General features: G+C 41.6%; 1 protein-coding gene across 1 annotated transcript in view; it reads left to right on the plus strand.

Annotated features, from left to right (window-relative positions):
• The window catches only part of DCAF15 (DDB1 and CUL4 associated factor 15), a 32,640-nt gene that overhangs the window by 7,759 nt on the left and 8,582 nt on the right, over positions 1 to 16,299 (plus strand). Inside the window, exons 4-7 of the mRNA XM_058165633.1 lie at positions 1,286 to 1,392; positions 4,393 to 4,529; positions 6,228 to 6,398; positions 13,505 to 14,089. Of these exons, the coding sequence (XP_058021616.1) occupies positions 1,286 to 1,392; positions 4,393 to 4,529; positions 6,228 to 6,398; positions 13,505 to 14,089 (1,000 nt within the window). The remainder of the gene's footprint in view (positions 1 to 1,285; positions 1,393 to 4,392; positions 4,530 to 6,227; positions 6,399 to 13,504; positions 14,090 to 16,299) is intronic.

A 16,299-nucleotide genomic window follows, 5' to 3' on the forward strand; every position in this document is an offset into this window, starting at 1 on the left:
TACGGGACCGCCTACTGCTACCGAATGCCTCTCACCGACCCGTGCGCTCTCATAGAGAGGGTCTCCTCAGGGTGCCGTCAGCGAGGCAATGTCGCCTGGCGACGCCCAGGGGAAGGGCCTTCTCTGTGGGGGCTCCCACCCTCTGGAACGAACTACCCCCCGGCCTTCGTCAGCTTTCGGACCTTCGGACCTTCCGCCGCGGGCTCAAAACATACCTATTTAATTGTGCAGGACTGAGCTAGATTTTAAATTTATGGGTTTTAACTGGGTTTTATTTTTTATATTTTAAAATACGGGCTTATAGAATAAGTTTTTAAATTGTTTTTATAGTGTATTTATGTATTTATGTGTTTTTTAAGTGCCTGTAAACCGCCCTGAGTCCTTCGGGAGATAGGGCGGTATATAAATATGATTAATAAATAAATAAATAAATAAATAAAAATTATACTAGTTTATTGAAAAATTAACTTAATTAAAGTTAACTTAATTAAAAACAAATGCCCAAATCTTGCAAGGCTGTCTACATGTCAGTGTTTCTTCAGACATGCAAGATTTTGTCAGAGGTTTGATCACTTAACATTTTAATTTTTACAAAAATGACATACATTTTATTTATTTATTTGATTTTTTAAATCCTTTATTATCATAATATTTGAATTTAAAATAGCCATCCCTACCAACATAGAAAGCTGCTTTAAAATCTAATAATTCCCCTCTGAAACAATATTCTCAGTTAAACCAAAATATACTTGAACAGCTTGACATCCAAAGATGTCCACAAATGGAGTGCAAAGTATTTTGTTCAACCACAATGATTTTTATCTATTTGTCAGGACAAGAACTTCCAAGTGATGGTTAAAAAATGGAAGACTCAGATAATGGAGGCCCTGCTTTCCTTTTGCTCCCAAAGTAGTTTTCTCTGTATTTGATTCAGATAGTATTACTTCGTTTTCTCATTGAGACAATCTAGCCTTGAATGTTTGCTAATTGCATAGGTAGATCAGGGACTTTGTCTAGTCAGATTGAACTTGACCCTGCTTCATAATCTTGGCAACTGCTTGCTAACTAACTAGCCATAATAGGTTGCATTAGTTGTCTTTTACTGTTTGGTTTTCTTTTTCATGTAGCTACATTTGGCAACAGTTAATTCTCTGATAAAGGGCTATAGCACATTTGAATTAATGCTCCAGATTAATAAGGTTTTTTTATCATAATTATTGCACATCCTAATAATCCTTTTTCAAAGTACATCTGTGTTCTAGTAAGCGTCTTCTTGTTCCTTCAGGTCCGCCAAGTCCGATTATTTCAGGATGAAGAAATCTATAGTGACCTTTACTTGACTGTATGTGAATGGCCCAGTGATTCCTCCAAGGTCATCGTTTTTGGTTTCAAGTATGCTTTTTTTTTTAAATTGAAAAAGTTTTACAAAAATTTCCCCCCCCATACATCCTCCCCGCCCCCCAACCCTAACCCTTCCTCTCCCTCCTCCCTCCTTCCCCCATCCCCTCCCCCCCTGACTCCCAGAGCAAATATAGGTATCGTATCTAACAATCATAAACTAAAATATGCTAATTAACATAAACTCCCCTCCTTCTTCTTGAACCTCAACTCCCCTTTTCCATAAAAAAGAAGAAAAAGGAAAATATTAATACTAATACAATTACATTCTATTCATTTAAAAGCTATTTAGTATTTTGTTATTTCAATCCAATATTTCTTTAAAAACAAACAAACCGTCTCCATTATATATATCTTTCAAAAATAATCTTTCAAATATGCTGATAATTCTACCTTCTCATCTAATTCCATTAAGTTTAAAGTCCAATCTTCTATAATAAACAATATCCCATCTTCCAATGTTGTAATATCAAAAAATATTCCTCATATTTGTATATCCATCATACATAATAATAAACATCATCTTTTCTTATATAATTTTAACATTTACCTCATATTCTTCCCCATATTCCCCATACTATACATTTCTAAACATTTTGCACCCCATTTATCATACAATCCATAACTAATTATATTTCTTATCCCTACATAATATTACACTATCAAAGGGTTTCAATATATCTTATATTCCCTCAAATTCATCATACCCAAAAAACTTTTGTCCTATCTAGTTTAGCTATCCTTTTTTATATTCAGAAATATCCCTTATAATTTACCCTATCCCATGAAAGGAAAGTCTTTTCATTTGAAAATATTACTTCTTTATTCCTTGCTCTTTACGTTTAATAGTTACAATCATACTTTGATCCTCCCCTGCAGCTTTCTGTGTTTCTTCTCCCAAATTTACAGCCTCAATTTTAGGTTGTATTTGCTTTGCTTCCTTTTCCCCTTTTTTAACCATTCCCACCTCTCCTTCCATCTTAACTTCTAACAATGGCAAACTTCCAACCTTCAATACTTTAGTATAAAAATTTCTTGCTTTAAAAACTGTATTAAGACAATATTTCCCTCCCTTATAGTTTACTGTTAATCCAGCTGGTACATTCCATCTATACTGTATCTGGAGATTTCTAAGCTGATCCACCAAAAAAGCATATTATTTTCTATTTCTTAACATTTTAGAGGGAATTTCTTTCAATACAATACCTCTTGTCCCAATATTTGAATTTTGTTTTTATAAGAAACTTGTGAAATTTCATTCCTAATCTTCCTAGATGTAAAATAAATTACTACATCTCTTGGCAAATGTCTCTGCTTTCCAACCCATGAATTAACACGGTAATTTTTTTCAATTTGGATTTCAAAGTCCACTGGTTTCTGTCCAATCAGCTGTGCAAAAGTCTCTTTTTTAAGTCCTGTCGTTTATTTTCTTTCAGACCTCTTACTCTCAATGCAGATTCCATAACTCTGTATTGTAATAAAACCCGCTCTTCTTCTGCTCTCTCCGCCTTGATCTGGAGCACCTCTATTTTATTTTTTAAGTCCAAATTAACTTGATTAATTTCTTCAACTCTATCATCCAACTGCTTTATATTCTCCGCCTTGATCTGAAACTCCTCTATTTTGCTTTTTAAGTTCAAATTAACTTGATCAATCTCTTCCATTTTTTCATTCAATTATTTTATATATTCAACCAGAGTCTTAAATGCTGCCTCCACTTCTTCTCTTATCTCTTCATTCTCAGCTGCAACAAAATCTGTAATTTTCAATATTTTCTCCTCAATTTCCTTAATTTTTTTATCCCGAACAGAAATTTGAGCCTTCAGAAATTCCTTCAGCTCCTCTTGTAATTTAAGTAGTTGAATTAATGGGGCTCCAACTTCCTTGAAGACAGCAGGCTGTATTTGTACAGAAGCCATCTTATTTTGATTTTATAATTTAAAACAAAGTCAAATCTTTTCATAAACACAATATTTAAGTTGAATAAATCAGTTGTATAATCCTTCCATCTTTCACTTTATAGTTTCTTCATATAAATGTAAAATCCAGCAAGTTTAAGCAAAGTTATAAATGGTAACAGTGTTAATAAACACCTCTTTGACTTTCACTTTCACACCCTATACTCAGACACCATTTCCTTTCTTCTCAAACGGAATCCACACATGGGGTTGAGGTCTCGTACTCACATCTACCTTGCCTCCTGACATTGCTCTGTCTGGTTAAGTCAAAAATCCATTTAATCTCAATATTGATCGCAGATGTGGTCGTGGCGTTTTGCTCTGCCAAAAAAGACAGAGGCGTCCTGGATCCGGAGCTCTTCGGGTTACCAAGGGAGCTCTTCGCTTCAAGCCTCCAGAATCATTCCTGGAGCTCTATCCATTTGGGAGCTCTACCTCCACCTGATCGCTCACCTTTCCCTCTTCACCCGGGGGAAAGGTTTCCAAGTCGCTAGACAGCTGATTTTTGCGATCCAGGGGTGGTGGTCTAAAAAGACCGTCCTCAATGACCAGCGGAGCCACAGGGAGTCCCAAGTATGCTTCTTTAGTAAATTAAGATTTGAGTTTGAAACCTTTATCTGCTATATCCTTCTGCAGACTTATTCTGTTTGGAGGCATTCTAAATTATACTTTTTGTTTCATATTATAAATGATAAATATCTAAGAAATTAGATCTGATTTGAAAAGTTGGGGAACAGACATTACTCTGAAGCTTAGCAGTATGCAAACAATCTCTCAGCTGCTGAATTGTAATAAATTAAATTTAGGAATTTAGCAGAACACCGTAACCTTTTGTTACCAGTGATTAAATCAGTATTCATGTATATTAGAAACAAATGTCACTATTTATTGACAATTAATTTGAGGGTTTGGAAGTCTGCCAGATACTTTTAAAACAGGTTTGGCGTTTGATTTGGAAGCCAGAACTAAAAATTACAAATGGAAAAATGTAAATGGTCTTGTCTGAGAATGACCACTATTTCTTTTGTCCTGGTAGTACCCGTTCAGCCAATGGCCTCTTGATGAACATGATGATGAGTGATGAAAACCATAGAGATATCTACATCAGCACAGTGGCTATGCCTCCTTTTATGTACTGTCCCAGTTGCCGGGACATGGCCATTGCACATCCAGGTAAATTGAACATGAGTAACAGAGGGGAATTTTTTATCCTTATTTTACCCTTCAAATAGTTTTGAAGGTAATGATTAAAATTTTAAGTAGGAGAAATAAATATATAGAAACTGAGAAAAATGCTAGGATTAATGCATTATCATATTATTATTGCCTAATATTTAAAAACTATTTTCATATTTGTGCTCAGTTCCAGTTTTTCAGATATGAGAGAAATGATCTTTTTATGACACTGTGAATCATTGGGAATACAGGTAGTTCTTGACTTCATTTTTTCAGTGACATTGAAGTTAAAGCAGTGCTGAATGGTGTTATGTTCAATTCCAGAAGTTATGGCCGTTGCAATGTCAAAAATTCAAAATGCAGACGTTGGCAGCTGACCCGCATATAAACTACAGGGACATTTCACTGCTGTCCACCAACCTATCTCCCTCCCATCTCTGCCTTTTTGTCCCCTGCACTCCATAGTCCATGGCATGTTACTGACTTTTGCCACCTTCTTTCTCTCACTGATGATAAAGTGTGCCTGGCCGGATCCTTTACCAGGCAACTTCTGGCTGCATAAGGTTTTTTCCCTACATCATGCTTTGAGATTTCCTATGAGAACTGAGAAAGATGATCAGCAGCTATCCTGAGGAGCCAGCTGGCACACCTCGTCAGCAGCCAAAGCCAAAAAATGGCAAAGGTAACAGTAACAATAACAGAGTTGGAAGCGACCTTGGAGGTCATCTAGTCCAACCCCTTGCTCACGCAGGACCTGTACTCGGAATTTGAACCACCGAACTGCTGACCTTTCTGATCGACACACTCAGTGTCTTAGCCACTGAGCCACCTAGTCAGGTCTGCTAGGGTATTGGAGCACAGGGCAGCAAGGGCCTTGGAGTATAGGATGGTGTGGTTGAATGTGGCTGGGACTGGACTGGGATTGGACTGGGATTGAGCCTTGCACTGTACTTCAGCTCAGAGGCTTCTTGCAGTTCCAGAGCCACAGTGTGCCAAGAAGCTCTTTTGTGCGTTCCAGGGTGCAATTTCCATGCTGCCGGGGCTTCCTGGGGCTTGGCGGCTTTGAGCTGCTGGGCTGGGCTGGTTGAGGCTTCCAGGGACAGCCATAGCTTCACATTGTGCTATGGTCCTGCAGCCCCAGAGTTGCGATGGCCTGAGACTTCTTTGAGTTGCAGCATGTTCTTTCCCCAGCCTCCCTGAACTCACAGAACACTACAGTACTCCGCAACATGTGTGTTGCCTGTGCTAACCTCCCAAGGTCTCCCTCTCCCCTCTTTGCACCTCATACTCGTTATCTGGGTCGCCTTCCCACTTAACAACCTGCACATCTGGAGTTATGATGGCAGCTGGGAATGCTAGCATTGCTATTGTTAAGCAATGCAGTTGTATGATGTCACTCTTTATGATCACATTATTTGGAGATGGAAATTCCAATACTAATTATGATTGTAAGTCAAGGACTACCTTTAACTGTAAGTGAACTCTTTATCAGTGGCTTCAAAAATCTTATTTTAGGGAATTAGTATGATATCACAACTTAGATGATGTGCTTTGTGCAACATGCTTATTACTCTAACTTGGAAATTTAATTCAACAATAAAAACGAGTAACTGTAAACCCAAGGAGGAGTCCTTTCCCAACTAATGGGAGGTTTTTTTCTCTTGGTTCTGTTGTTTCCTTGCAAATGCTTCTCAGGTGACCCAAATGCCAAATGTTTGCAGCATGGATTCATGCTACACATGAAGTACCAGGTGGTGTATCCCTTCCCCACATTTCAGCCAGCATTCCAACTCAAGAAGGACCAAGTGGTGCTACTTAACACCAGCTATTCTCTGGTTGCCTGTGCTGTTTCTGTGCATACATCAGGTAAATGAGTGTGGAAGTGTGTTTATGTGTATTTGCATATGTGTGTAAATGTGTATGTTAATTTTATTAATATTCATTTTTCATGCAGCAATAAAAAGTCCTCATCCCTCATAAAAATTCCATATTAACTGCTGACAATGAAATAGAACATATTTTGAAAGAGAATTCATATCAGGCTGAATTCTCTGTTTTTTAAAAAATGCAGATTTCACCTTTTTACTTCAACAGGTTTTCAGAGTAATTAAGAAAATAGTAAAAATAGCTGTCAATCCAAAAACATAAAATTCTCCGTTATGGTGGAGACAGCAGTCAGAGTGGGTGGAGCTCCTCTGTTCAGATTGGATAACTGAGTCTGTTGAAGCTGAAAGTCCTGCCCCTTGCTGCTGGGAACCCCAGATTTTGACTCAGTTGTTCAGCCTGGACGGTTGCGTTGTGGATTTCTCCCTGCCTGACTTGCAGGATACATACTTGTGATCTCCCTGCCTGACTTGCAGGATACATACTTGTGATCTCCCTGCCTGACTTGCAGGATACATACTTGTGAGTAACATTTTTCTTATTTTTTCTCCGCTGGCTGCAGAAGTGATTATTACTTCTGCTTCAATCCTGTTGAGCTGCAGGCGTTCCAGGATATTTTTGGTGGGGTTTTTAGCGCCCCCGAAGCCAGCAGGGATTGGATGAGTGGAGTTATTCACTCCCAGTATCGTTGGGGCAGCTTCTAGCACTGCCGAGGGCTTGCTGGGCGGTATAGAAATTGTTTGGATTAGTTTGCCGCCCGGCTTTAATTATGATCGCTGAGGAGTTTGGTTTCCGCTCCCACAGGGTAGCCTGCAATTTACCCAGCCCTCCGTCTCCTATTTCGCGCGATCTGATTTTTCCCGCCCAAAACAGTTTAAATGGATTGCTTATTGCAGCTGCGGAAGGAGACGCTTAGAGCTTAGTGCTCACTCCGCCCCTCCCCTATCCAAACTCCGGTGGCCATTTTGAGCACATTTGGAGTGAGTCTTCAGAAGATTAGTCCTGAAGTTTACATTAGGCGGAGTTAGGGGCTAATTTGGGCGTGGAGCTTTGTGCTCTCATTATTTCAGCTGCAGTTCTCCTCCAGTTAGGACTTTAATAGTCAGTTTCTCCCTCTCTCTATTGGCGGCCGCCATTTTGAATTTTTTTTAAAAAAAGAGGAGAAGTGATTCTTTGGCCTTATTGAGGTCTAGAAACTTAATATTTCATCATGCCTAAGGCCTTGGCAAAATCCAACAAACGCCAGGGGTCTCCATTGCCGGAGGAGCAAGGTCCATCAGGAGGGGTCTCTCCCAAGGCCCCTATTGCAAAGTGCAGCCGTGTTTCCAAGCAGAAAACCAAGGCCCCACCTACTTCAGGCCGCAGTAAGTCGTCTAAAGCATCTCTGAGGGATGAGCAGAGAAGAGATGAAGCAATACAGAGAATATGTAGTAGGGCAGTCTCTAATTTACCCTCTTCTTCAATGGCCAATCCAGAACCCAGTACTTCTGCTGGGTCTCTTATTCGAGAGGGTATTATTTCTACCTCTCGTGGTCAAGCTTCCTTACAATGTTGCCCAGTGGATATTCCTACAGGCGCATTATGGGGGATCCTTCCTCCAGTTTCTCATACAGTTGATGCACCAGTTATTGAGTCTCCTGAGGAGTTTTCTCAGATAGTTCCTTCTACTGCAACCCATGTTGTTGGTCAGGGGGCAGAGCCTCTTGCCTGTTTCGCCACATATTCAGGCAATCATTGAACAGACGATTCAAAGGACCCTTTTATCGGGCATGCAGATATCTGAGAGGGCTTCCTTGTCCCATTCAAGGCTATCAGTGAGGGAGGAGGATCCTGAAGAGGAGGAAATGCAGTCACAGCTGGGTACAGTCTCGCCTACCCACTCAGTAACTAGCCATCCCTCTCTTTTGGAGGGATTAGAAAGGGGAGATCCTGACCTGTCTGAAGATGAAGGGTTATTACCTGACCAGCCGGCATTTACTGGTCTTTTTCCTCCTAGTCTTTTTAAGTCCTTGCTTTTCAAGGCAAAGAATGTGGCTCAATTGAGTTCTTCCTCGGATCAACCTGTGGCATCATCCTCCAAGGGTGCATCTGACATTTTTTTTTCTGAACCTGACCGAGTTCGGATTCTATTCCAGCACCCCACTTTTCATGGGCGTAATCAAACGCCAGTGGACAGCCCCTGGTTCTTCTACGGTTCCTTCCTCAGCAGACAAAGCGTTTCTTCAATGTGGACCCCAAATTAGCTTCAGCTCTACAGACACCCACTGTAGATGGTCCAGTTGCAGCTCTGGCATCTTCCTCATCCATTCCGGGCCAGCCTGAAGAGAACCTTCGTCCAGAGGATAGACGGGCGGAGCAAGTCCTGCAGAGAGCTCATCTAGGTGCAGCTTGGGCAATCCGGTCGGCTTCTTCAGCATCTTTCTTTAATAGGTCCACCTTGTTGTGGCTCAGACAATTACAGGATAAACTTCCAGCAGAGGATACTCGTATCCACCAGGACCTGAATAAGATAATTGCAGCTGTTCAATTTTCGGCGGATGCCACTTTACATGCCATACGTTTTGTTTCCAAATCCATGGCTTCAGCTTTGACGGCTCGACGCTTACTCTGGCTTAGACATTGGCAGGCGGATGCCCGCCACAAATGGAGGCTGGCATCGGCTCCCTTCGCAGGGGAGCTACTTTTTGGTGCTGGGGTGGGCCCTCTATTGGTCCAGGCTAAAGACAAAAGAAAGATATTACCTTCAGTCTATCGCAGAGGGGAAGCCAGATTTACTCCCTTTTCTCGTCAATCTTCCTTTCGAGGTTCTGAATGGGGGGCTGGTTCTTCCAAGTTCCAGGGGTCCTGGGCTCCTAGACAAAGAGGAGGTCATGATAGAGTTTCACGGGGTAGGCCCTTTCCTTCCAAGCGGCCCTTTCGTGGAGGAGGAAGTCGTCCATTCCGGCGTCATCGATAGGTGCATTGCTAGTCCTCCCATAGGGGGCAGGTTAGCCCATTTTGCGGATCAATGGGAGTTCACTACTTCTGATAATTGGGTTAAGAATACAATTCGATACGGTTTGTCTCTGGAATTTGTTTCCAAAAGATTTTTTCATTCGCTGTCCGGTATCTAGGAACAGGGATAAACGGGTCCATATGGCGGCAGCAGTTAAGCATTTAATGGAGATTAGAGCTATTCAACCAGTTCCCGTAAGGCAAAGGGGACATGGGTTTTATTCTCTTTGTTCCTAGTTCCCAAATCTTGGGGCTGGAGGCCCATTTTAGACCTCAAGAGACTAAATCGTTTTATTGTTTATCATAAGTTTAAAATGCACTCTCTTTGTTCGATTCTAGATGGCGTCGAAGGGCGACTTCCTCACTTCCATAGACCTCACTGAAGCTTATCTTCATATCCCTATTTTCCCGGATCATAGGAAGTTTCTCGGTTTTGTTATAAGGGGTTCACTATCAATATAGGGCACTGCCCTTTGGGTTGTCTTCTGCCCGAGGGTTTTCACTAAGATCTTGGCTGCTATGGCAGCTCATCTTAGGTCCATACCTATTCGACTTTATTGTTATTTGGATGATATTTTAATTTTATCATCGTCAGAGTCAATGGCCAGAAGGGATTTACAGATTGTAGTTCAGACTCTTTCTTTACATGGCTTCTCTATTAATATAGAGAAAAGTCATTTGACCCCCTCAACCTGTTTACTTCACTTAGGAGCAAATATTGATTCCATATTAGGTAGAGTCTCTTTATCTCAGGAGAGACAGAGTAGTTTAAGATCTTTAGCTGGTTCTTTAATAAAGGAAAGCAGAGTTTCCTTGCTGTCATTATCCCAACTCCTGGGAAAGATGATTTCAACCATTTCCATCGTTCCATGGGCGAGATTTCATACTAGAGACCTCCAGTGGTTCCTGTTGCCATTCCAAAGAGCGGGCACAGGCAATTCCACTTCCAAAGTCCTACTGCCCAAGGAGGTTCGCAAGTCCTTCTTCTGGTGGTTGTCATCGGCGATTTCCAAGGGATCTCCTTTGCACGAGCCTCATCGTTTGGTGGTAACTACGGATGCCAGTCTTTTCGGTTGGGGTGCACACCTCAAATCGCTGCTGGCTCAAGGGAGCTGGTCCATCACTGAACGCCGTTTTCCTATCAACCGGCTAGAGCTACGGGCTATTTATCTAGCTCTTTGTTTTTTCCAGAACCATCTATCAGGCAAGCATGTACTGGTGCTCACGGACAATATCACAGCCAAGGCTCATGTCAACCGACAAGGGGGCACCAGATCCAAGTCCTTGATGAAGGAAGCAAGGACCCTATTCCTGTGGGCAGAACGGAATCTTCTGTCCTTGACTGCAGAACACATCTCAGGGGTGTCCAATATTCAGGCAGACTGGCTCAGTCGTCAAGTCATTGACCAGGCGGAGTGGCGTCTGCATCCAGATCTGTTCAACGACCTCTTACGTCAATTTGGCACTCCAGTGGTGGACATGTTCGCAACACGGCAGAACACGCAGCTTCCTCGTTTCTTTGCCAGGTTTCCAGATCATCTAGCAGAGGGAGTCGATGCTCTTCGCAGTCCATGGCCAGAGGGGTTACTCTACGCGTTCCCGCCTCTCTCAATCATCCCGAGAGTGGTCCGCCGGATTCTGGAGGAACAGGCAGAGGTCATCTTAATCGCCCCTCACTGGCCTCGGAGGTCTTGGTTCGCAGATCTCAAGTCGCTGTCAGTGGCTCCCCCCTGGAGGATTCATCCCAGCAGAGTGTCGTTATCTCAAGGGGCTCTGGTTCATCCAGATCCTCTATGGCTCCAGTTGACTGCCTGGCGCTTGAGCGGGGCGCCATGAGAAGAGACAATATGTCTGCCAGGCTTATCCGGACTATGTTAGCGTCCCGGAGGCCTTCCACTGAGCGCATTTACTCAGCCTCTTGGCGGGCTTTTTGTTCCTGGTGTCAAAGAGCGGGGGTTTCTCCACTCCGGGTTTCCATTTTGCATATATTGGAATTTTTGCAGGAAGGGTTAGACAAGGGGTTAGCTCCCAACACACTTCGTAGACAGGTAGCAGCTATTTCCACGGTTTTATCCTGTGATCCACTGACTTCCTTGTCTCAACATCCTTCTATCAGGAGGTTTTTCAAAGGGGCCAAAAATTTATGTCCTCCCGTGGTCCACAGATATCCCACTTGGGATCTTTCGCTGGTCCTAAAAATAGCCTCCTAGCAATTTGCCTTGCAGCAAGCAGCAAGCAGCAAACACCAAACAGCCTGGTTTAGTTTCGTTTTCAGCCTGATTAGCATGAGAAGAAGAAAAATCTGCCTCCCAGCAATTTGCCGAATAGGCAATGGCAATCCCTGCAGCTTGAAACAGCTGAGGGTCAGATCCAACATACAATCAACTGCTTGTGCTTAATTAGGCTGTGCTGAAGCTGAAACGAGCTGTTTGCTGCTTACTGCAAGGAGGTAAATTGCTGTGAGGCAGAGGCCAAAGGGTGGGGGCCGGTGAGTGGGCGGGGCTACATTCGGGTTATAAGATGCACCCAGATTTTCACCCTCTTTTTTTGGGGAAAAAAGTGTGTCTTATAGTCTGAAAAATACAATATATAAACATAAGATACCAATGTAGAAGGTAGATGAGAATAATAATAGTAATACAGCCATACTACATAGGTAAATATCCTTAGACATAAGACAGTACTGTGGTAATTAGATATTCAGCAGAGTGATGGCACAAGGGAAAAAACTGTATTTGTATTTAATTGTTTTTCATGCAATGACCTGTATCGACATCTTTGCAGGCCTGCAAGCCAAATGTGTCATGCGCTGGCCATGCGCACCCCCGGTTTAGTGAAGGGAAAGTTGCGATATGTCACGTGACAACAACATGATGCCGCAAGTTTGACACCCCTAGTATATAAGTAGTTCCAAGTAGTTTTTTGATTCATAGTCTAGGCCTGGTAAAAACTTAACAGTTGAAGTCCTAACCAAGAACGTAAGAGCTGTTTAGGTAACATCTGAGTATATAGGCAGTTCCAAGTAAGGTGGTTTTTTGCAAAGTCAGGATATTCAGGTCTGATAAATTCAAAATTTCCAAGTATCTAGGCAACCCTTTGGGTATTGCTCTATTACTATTGGTACAATCTCTGATTTCTTCCTCCACAATCGCTCGACTTCCAATTTGCAAATTGCAGTATTTCGTTATTTTTTCCAGTTGTTTCTCTTCAATTCATGCATCACCTTGTATTACAATATCAATGAACCAGACTTTTTTCTTTTCCATAATAGAGATGTCAGACGTGTTGTGGGGGGGATGTCTGCTGGTTTGGTTTCAAAAGTTCCACAACATCTTGACTTGTTGTTGCTGTTATTAGGATGGGCTGTATATAGTAGGCCTACAAGAATCAAGTAACTGAATAAATCAGGAATGTTATCAGAATAAATAATTATCTTGAGATCTCTGGGAGTTTTTAAACATTTGAACTTACCTAACTAACCCTAACCCTAACCCTAACTTTCAAATAGTGCAATGATGGGCAAGCCTTGCCTGCTCTGGTAATATCCCCAAGTACAGCATTTCAGTTTTCTCATAAAAATGAATGACATCAACTTACTTAATAGGAGAGGGGATGCCCCGCCCCCCAAATTACCTCAAATATTGCAAATCAAAGATTATTCTAACACAGAATATGTTCTGGACCATTACTATTCAAGACAATTTGAATAGTAATGGTCAAACTTGCTACTAGAAGTTTTCATAATTGGTCTATGTAACTTAGTGTTTTCTCTATTGTGGACCTTCAAAAGGCAGTGAGAGAAATAAAAATTATGCTTATGTCATATGTATGATCTACCTCTGAATTACTTTATTTGCTTGTTCATAGAATGTTTATTGTCATAACTATTGAGTCTATATATATTCTTGTCAGTGGGGAAAAATGACATGGACATAGTTGACACAACCAAGCACTGATTATTTGTACATTATTTGTACATTATTCATGTATTGGTTTCTGAGTAGAATTTAGTTAGCAACATATTACGAATAGTGCTTGAAAATGTGCTATAGAAATTGTGTGGCACTTCTGATTTTATTGTTGTTTCCTTTTAGATGACAGCAATTTCTGCCAAATTCTTTATGACAGGAGTCGCCAGACCCGGGCCCCTGTTGTGGAAGTGAACCACACATCCCTTATCTCACATTGCCCTGAAGGCTTTGAGAAAGGGTTAGAAAAAGACAACTGCTCTTGCCAGAGTGACACTCCATTGACGCAGCCTCTTGCGGTACCTCCACAGGACATAGATACCCATGTTTCACCTGCTGTAGCTATGGCAAAGGAATTTGTTGCAGACATCTTCCGAAGGGCCAAGGAAGCCAGAGGCAGTGCACCCGTAGAAGAAGCAACAGCAGCAGGCAATGGACTCAAGTGCCTCATTGACTCTGGGGCTCTGGGCCAGGATACTTTAGGCTCTTGGGATCTGAGGAAGACTTTGGAATCTTGCTTACATGGCAGTGTTGCTCATAGTTCTACATCGTCTATTGGAACCAGTAGCATTTCTGATATAGGGAGCTCTCCCAAAGAACCTTTCGTAACCAATTTTGAACTGGAAAGTCTGCCAGCTGAGCCAGGCTATGTGAACTATACCAAACTGCGTTATGTCCTGGAGCCCAATGATTCTTCCGAGGCAGAGGATGGTGAGTGTGGGGAAGAAAGTGGTAGTGGGTTTCTGATTTCTGATAGGATTTGCAGGCATGAGCTAAATTTCAGTAAGAAAATGCTTCCATATTCTCCAGTGGATAGGCAGTCTTTCCCATAAGTACTGAGTGAATTTTTGTTTGAACAAGGGAAGGCTAGTTCCTTCAACCTTGGAAATGTTTCCTGCACCATGTCAATTGTCTAGTTGTAAACAATGGACGCGGTGGCTCAGGGGCTGGGACGTTGAGCTCGGCGATCGAAAGATTGGCAGCTCAGCGGTTCGAATCCCTAGTGCTGCCGTGTAATGGGGTGAGCTCCCGTTATTTGTCCCAGCTTCTGCCAACCTAGCAGTTTCGAAAGCGCGTAAAAATGCAAGTAGAAAAAATAGGGACCACCTTTGGTGGGAAGGTAACAGCGTTCCATGCGCCTTTGGCATTTAGTCATGACCACGGAGGACCACAGACCCCATGACCACGGAGACGTCTTCGGACAGCGCTTGCTCTTCGGCTTTGAAACGGAGATGAGCACCGCCCCCTAGAGTCGGCAACGACTAGCACGTATGTGTGAGGGGAACCTTTACCTTTTTAAACAATGGCTGCTTCATTGTGTCACCTTTTATACTACATGAATTTTCTTTCGTCACTTCACCCAACCTTTTCAATTAAGGTTAGCAGAAGATCAGATGGTGTAGCATAACCTCATGAGGAATCTTTTTATCTGAAATATCTGGCATAATGAAATAGATTTAAAATTGCTGTTATGTCTTATTTCTGTGTAACACTGAAGAACTATTCTGTGGCTTGAATCCTAATTGTGCATTCTATTTGTGTAATAGCTAATAGATCTAACAGTGACTCATTCATAATTTTGGGCCTGTTGCTGCCTGTAGCTTATAACTCTCTTAGTAATATCCACATTTAAGAGTTATTCTATATCATACTGAATGTATTTATATATATGTGAGCAAAAAATCAAATTTGGTGCTTTGTGATTTGAACTGATTAAGCAGGAGTGCTGGCATAATTAAGGTAACGTATCAGTTACAGGTTTTAAAAGTTACAGGAAAGAGTTTTAGTAGTATATAGATTCTCTGGGTGTTATTTCATATAACCTGAAACATCTTTTTTTTATTTGTGTCACATATTATGCACTGCTTTCTGTGAAATATGAATGGTGGCCAACCACAGTATTTTTGTATGCATGGATTTTAAAACTTGCCTAGGAAGAAATTTCTGGACTGTAACCATTCTGAAACATCTACCGTATATACTCGAATATAAGCCGATCCGAGTATAAGCCGAGGTCCCCAATTTTACCCCAAAAACTGGGGTAAACTGGGGACTCGAGTATAAGCCGAGGGTGGGAAATGAGGCACCTACCGGTTGGGGAAACCCTCCCTCCCTCAGCTGAGAAGGCTGGCGGCTCCCCCGCCCCGCCCTCTCACTGCACCGGCAGGGCTTCAGTCCGGTAAAATGTGAAAAAAAGAAAAAAAAAAACTTGAGTATAAGCCGTATATACTCGAGTATAAGCCGAGGGGCTTAAAAAAAAACAAAACTCGAGTATAAGCCGTATAGACCCGAGTATAAGCCGAGGGGACGTTTTTCAGCACAAAAAATGTGCTGAAAAACTCGGCTTATACTCGAGTATATACGGTAATCTCTGATTGTCTAACATAGTTGTGCTATTTAAAAAGACATCTAATGCATCTGGCCATCTATGGCATTCACAAGTTTTTCCTCTCTTTGCCAATGTGAATTGTTATAATATTGGATTGCCTGCCAATGTGTGAAGGCCAGAAAAAACTGAGAAAAACTTATTTCCTTCCAGTTGCTTTGTTTTATCCCCCTCAATCTTGTTTTCCTTGATTTTTGTTCTAGCTTGTCATGTCTCTAATTGCTTTTTTGCTCACAAGAGAGCAATTGTTATTTAATCAGCCTATCAGTCAATTTCTTTGCTGATAAAATGTCTGATTTTCTTAAAAACTAAAATTTCAGCCTGTGCATTATTAACCCTGCTATATATTTAAATACTTGGTGTATCCATTTTTGAATCCTTTTATCCAAAAGGGTAATACATACTAATCCTTTTATCATTAGTATGTAATCAGAATATGCAGAAATTCAAAGTGATACATTGACTGGAATGTGTCTGATTTGGTTTTACAAATTTAATAATAATAACTGATATATATTCAGATGGATTTGTGGAA

Source organism: Ahaetulla prasina, chromosome 2 (assembly GCF_028640845.1).
Source record: "Ahaetulla prasina isolate Xishuangbanna chromosome 2, ASM2864084v1, whole genome shotgun sequence".
Taxonomy (NCBI): Eukaryota; Metazoa; Chordata; class Lepidosauria; order Squamata; family Colubridae; genus Ahaetulla; species Ahaetulla prasina.